The 5342-nt window shown below is 52.4% G+C and overlaps 1 protein-coding gene across 1 annotated transcript; it reads left to right on the forward strand.

The window, feature by feature from the left end:
- Window positions 1-3986: 3986 nt before the first annotated feature.
- Window positions 3987-5002, forward strand: LOC123151229 (zinc finger protein 8-like). The gene has a single exon (XM_044570974.1). The coding sequence runs from the start codon at window positions 4121-4123 to the stop codon at window positions 4844-4846; it is 726 nt and encodes a 241-aa protein (XP_044426909.1). The 5' UTR covers window positions 3987-4120; the 3' UTR covers window positions 4847-5002.
- The last annotated feature ends 340 nt before the right edge of the window (window positions 5003-5342 follow it).

The raw sequence follows: 5342 nt of genomic DNA on the forward strand, positions 1-5342 counted from the left end.
CAACGTGCGTGCGCACGTACACGTACACGCGTACTTGGCTTTGATCCCTGTGCTGGCCGGGCTAGCCAGCCAGCGCTCCGGCCTGTCCCGCGCACGCGCGTACGTCCATTGCTCACGGTCGACCGGCGCGGTACGTACGCACGCAACTACGCGCCGTGCTTGCATGCATGCAGCAGCATGGGTTGGAGCGTACGTACGTGCGTGTCGTGTTGGGTTGAAAAGGTCCATGGAGAGATTAAGTAAAGCCATCCATAGTGGTAGGTATGGCACATCACTACATCTAACGTGCTAACATGCATGCAGAGCGCTCAGCTATTGGAGTTAGCTAGGCCCTGTACGTGCATGTACATATTAAAGTTGGCTATAATAATATTTAGAAGAAAACAAGACCATCCCGGACTAGCCTCTAGAGGCATATATTTCTATAGAAGAAAATCTTTGAGCGCCACGCGTGAATCAAGGCTAGATCTTGCGGGTGAGCTAGCTGCACTCCTTGTGGGTCTAGCCAATAGGGTGACACCCCGTGTTTTTGAAGTGTAAGTGATAGTGGAGATGTTCAAGTCGACACGCATGAACATATGCTTCCAAGGTGAGAACGGTTAAGGCGATGTGAGAAGTCTAAAAGCATATGCACAACTATATACCACGTCTTATATGCACATCTAGATTTCAAATGCAATGGAATAAGTTTTGTGGCATGTGAAAAAAAAACAATTTTCTTGCTTAAAAACAGCCTCTTTAGTGCATCCAGTTTTGTTTTTTCTATAGCACAACATATGTCATTATTTTTATGAAAACTTGCACTTGGATGGTAGACATGAATATGTATATTGTCAACAAATATTCAAACCTCTTTGAATTTGATATATGATTTTAGTGTGCATGGAGTAGCATATATATGCTCTCGGGAGCCAAACCGTCTACTATTTTTTTGAAAATGGAGGCAAAAGATTTGGATCGGTGTCATCTATTTCCCTGGTAATGAGCTGAAAAGGAGACTGTCGCCGCTGAGAACGAGACGACACTGGTTGTGGTTCTTCTCCAGCATAAGCTAGCTGCTGGAACCGTTGAGTTCAAGTCCGAAAAAGGATCGTATCAAAAAGGGCCAAACAAGCCAAACTTGGCACAAAGCGCGAGCTTTAACCCTCAATGCTCAGTGTCTTTACCATCAAGTCAAGTGCCTTGCCTCGCCGACTCCGACTCCACATCTTAGCATCAGCGACATCCCAAAAGTTGTACCGCTGTAACAACCCGTGCCAACCCAAACCATCAGACCCAATGCTCCGCCGCATATTGCGAGGCAAAATTGCCACAACGCGGTCTTTGGACAGCCCCGACTTCACAGACCGCAAGTCTCAGAGAGACACCAAGCCATTGCGCGACCATGCATGGTGTGTCATCGTGGTCACTTGCCATAGCTCCACAAACCACTGCTTCGACTTGACAGCAACACGCCTCATCGAAGCACGACACGCCCATGTAGGAGGTGGTCGTCGTTGCCACCTAAGAAGCACACCGCGTCGACAACAACTCCACTGGCCATGCCCGACCACGGGGAAAACTCCGGCTGGACATCTTATGTAAAACCCCGGTCTCCTCCGCAAACGTAATGACGTAAAGTGTGTGTTCTAATTGCTCATTGACAACACATGTCATCTCTTTTTTTTTGAATGCCATTATGGCGACAACACATGGCATCTTAATTTCTGAACGCGTAGTATATGCCATATGTTCTGGTGTCCATGTACAACGGAGCCATGCATGATAATTGCTTTGTTCGTGGACGGGAATCGCATGCATGCATGGATGCATGCTACAGTGCCGGACCGCGGCAGTTGAGGGAGAGCGCGCGCCCACGGTACGGTACGTACCGCGATCCATGCAAGCGCGTAGTGTCTCTGGACGGCACGGCACGGTACGTACTTTGGAGCTGGTCGTGACAGCTTCATGGCCATGAATGGAGAAGAAAAGACGAGTGAACGGCGGATCAACAGGGCTGCGCTGGGTTAGTTGGACTGGACGACTGCTAAGGAATGACAGCTAACTACGAGCACTAAAGAAGAGATAATCCGTAGGGCCAACCTAGCTATATTACAGTAGATGTGAGTGACGATCGATTATGATCGTACTATGTGCTATTTAGGCCTTGTACAATGCAAGATGCTTAAGGATGGTGCTTAGAAAAATAAACTATATTTTTTTTAAGCACCGGTGTCTAAGAAAAATCTCTCTAAACACCCTTTGGTTTGGAGGAATTTTATAGAAATTTCATAGAATAGGATTTTTATAGGAAAAATTTTCTATAGAGCTCTTTGGTTTGTAGGAATGAAATCCTATTCCTACGGCGAAAATCTTCCTATCCTCCATATTTCATAAGAAAATAAACATTAGCCTAGACTCAATGGAAAAAATCCTATGATGTGAAACAAAGGACATCTTCTCTCATATTCCTACTCATAGGATTTGAGATGCATGTCATCTTATTTCCTATGACTTTCCTATTCCTATAATTTTCCTACCCTATGAACCAAAGGAGGCCTAGCATTGTACAAGGTCTTAGGGTGTGATGCATACAGACGTGAAGTCGTTCCCAAATTAAAAGCAAACTAATTAATTGGTCTGGCATCATCGACGGTAATACGGCCGACGCGCTGCGTTGCCATGCCGGGTACGTACTCGCGATATTTGCAGCCAATGGCTGGGCTGGTACCTACGTACGGGTAGGCTACAGCGCGGTGGTATATATACGGTACCGCCCACTGCTCACAAGTCACAGGCAAGTGATGATGGTCGTGACTCGCACAGGCCGGCCGGCCGGCCGCGGATGGGAGCAGCTTTTCTAGAGAGCAGTAGACTGGTTGGGTTGTTGGTCCGAATTCAACGTTACCCCGTCAGTCAGTCAGTACGTACTTCCGGCGGCCTGACACTGACAGAGCGGTGTGCAATGACGACGGCCCGGCCGGCCGTATGTCTGTCAGAGCCGCTCGCTCTCATAGCTGGACAGCGTACTGTAGTACGTAGCAGTAGCTTCTTTTCCGGCCTCTCTCTCAGAACGACATGACAAAGCTCGAGTCCACAGGGTCGCGTCGGTAGAGACTCCGGAGCCCAGAGGCGTGCATCGAGATCGATCGATGCAGTTGACGATCCGAGAAAAGTCATGGAAGGGCAGCAAAGCATGCAGGAAAAGCTAGAAAGACAAGCTATCCATGGCATGCAATGCTGCAAAGCAAGGGCATGTAGATCCCACCCGGAAAGGGCACACCCGAGTCCATAACCATGCCGATCGGACAGCCGGAATTGGTGATCGTTCGGAGTTCAGCGAGAGAGCGATCGGTCCATGCAGTTAAAGGGCGAGACTTTAGCATGCATACAGCGTCGAGGGCCGGCCCGGTAATCATATGTGGCTGCAGGTGCCAGCGCAACAGCACAGCCGCGTCCCGTCTCGTCTCTCCCCCCGCCCTGCCGCCGTCCACGGCCGGAAGGACCACCGGCGCCGCCCGTGGTTGCGCCCATCCACGCATCCATGCATGGGTCACCACGCACTGTGCAAGCATGTTCGCGAGGTCATGGAGCACGCAGTACCACGCTCTTAATTGCCGTTCACAAATTTCCCTAATTTTGTTGCTCATCTTCACATAGACTCTGTCTGAGCTTCAAATTTTGGTAACGCGGGTTGGGTGTGACTTTTGGCAGCGGATCGCACGAACATAGCACCCAATGCGCGCTGCCCTATCCTCCTACATCACGTATGCATGCACGTACACGTACTGCCTAGCGAATGGTGATGGGGCATATAGTCTTATCGGCCATGCATGCATGCATGCAGTACGTGCGCAGGGCCAGGCGGGCAGCTGCGGTACACTGCCGATCGGTTTGCGTGAGTGTACTTGGAGGGTGACGAGATGGTTAGCCTTCAATGAGCGCCCCGGCTCCTACGTACTTCGGTCCCCCGGCGGGGCCTGTCCCCTCCGCCCGCCCGGCCTGCAGACGCCCGGCCGTCTCTCCATGTCGTCGTCTCGCCATAAAACCACCCGCCCCCTTGCCCTCTTCCAGCACACAAAGTCACAGACTCAACGCCGGTCACTGTTCAGGAAGCTAGCTAGCCAGCCAGCTCTCCGCCATGGCCGCGCCGCATGGCACCGTGCTCGGGGGCGCCGACTCGTTCCCGCAGCTCCCGCTCGTCGTCCGCCCCGCCGGTCAGCCTCCGGCCGACGCCACCATCCGCCTCTTCGGCTGCGACTTCTCCAACGACGCCGCCGCTGCCGCCGACCAGCTGCCCCCCAAGGCGGAGGCGGCGGTCGGGGAGGGGGAGACCCGCAAGTTCGAGTGCCACTACTGCTGCCGCAACTTCCCGACGTCGCAGGCGCTGGGGGGGCACCAGAACGCGCACAAGCGGGAGCGGCAGCACGCGCGCCGGGCGCACCTCGAGGCCTCCCTCGCCGCCGCCTACCTCCCGGCCGGCACGCACGTCTACGGCGCCCTGTTCGGCGGCTACGGCCACCACCAGGCCGCTCCCATGCCGCCGCCGCAGTACCCGGTGTGGCCGGGCATGTACGGCGGCGTGGCGCGATCCGCGGCGTACGGCGGCATGCCCGTGCCGGGGATGGGGTGGAGGCCGACGCCAGTGGGTGCTGGTGCTTTTGGTGCCGCCGGCCGGCACGATGAAGCGACGGCGGCGGCGGCTGCTGGGACCGGAGAGGTGGCCGGTAAGGATGGGAATAATGTGGCGATGAGCGTGGTGACGTCGCTGCCGTCGTGCCTCACCGGCGGGTCGCCCACGGAGATCGGTAGGTCCGAAATGATGGGGCAGAAGGAGGGCGTTGTAAGCCTGGACCTCTGCCTGTAGTCCGTTGCAATTGTTGTCGACCTAGGTGGTATCTTTACCTTAATTGTTCAGGTCAATCACCCTGTTTAGTCTTATATAATTACTGTTATCATCTGTAATCGACGGCGTTCATTTGTTTTTTTTATAAAATTAGAATGCAAGTTAAGTTGGCATGCATTTTGAATAATGTGTACTTCTCTCCATTTTCTTTAGCTTGGTCATGAGCGATTCAGTGCCTAAGACTCTGCTAGCAAGTTCGGTTCCAGATGATTTCGTAGTTTCAAACTTCACAAAAGTTTGGCATGACTGCTTTTTTTTTTCTTGAGCGGGCATTTTTATTAGGAGAGAAAGCCCAAAATGATTGTACAATCATGATTACGCAATTGAAAACTGTATTGCTAGTCAAGACAGTGACTGGTTCAGTCGACTTGGAATGTCTCCGTCAACCAATGATAGCTGTTCCATCACTGCTAATATCCTCTCATTAAAGATAATTATTCAGAGTCCTCACCTGTTG

The sequence above is a fragment of the Triticum aestivum genome, chromosome 7A (genome assembly GCF_018294505.1).
Source record: "Triticum aestivum cultivar Chinese Spring chromosome 7A, IWGSC CS RefSeq v2.1, whole genome shotgun sequence".
In the NCBI taxonomy this organism is placed as follows: Eukaryota; Viridiplantae; Streptophyta; class Magnoliopsida; order Poales; family Poaceae; genus Triticum; species Triticum aestivum.

Coding starts and splice junctions, on each gene's coding strand:
- LOC123151229 (XM_044570974.1), top strand. CDS start 4,121: ATGGCCGCGCCGCATGGCACCGTGCTCGGGGGCGCCGACTCGTTCCCG.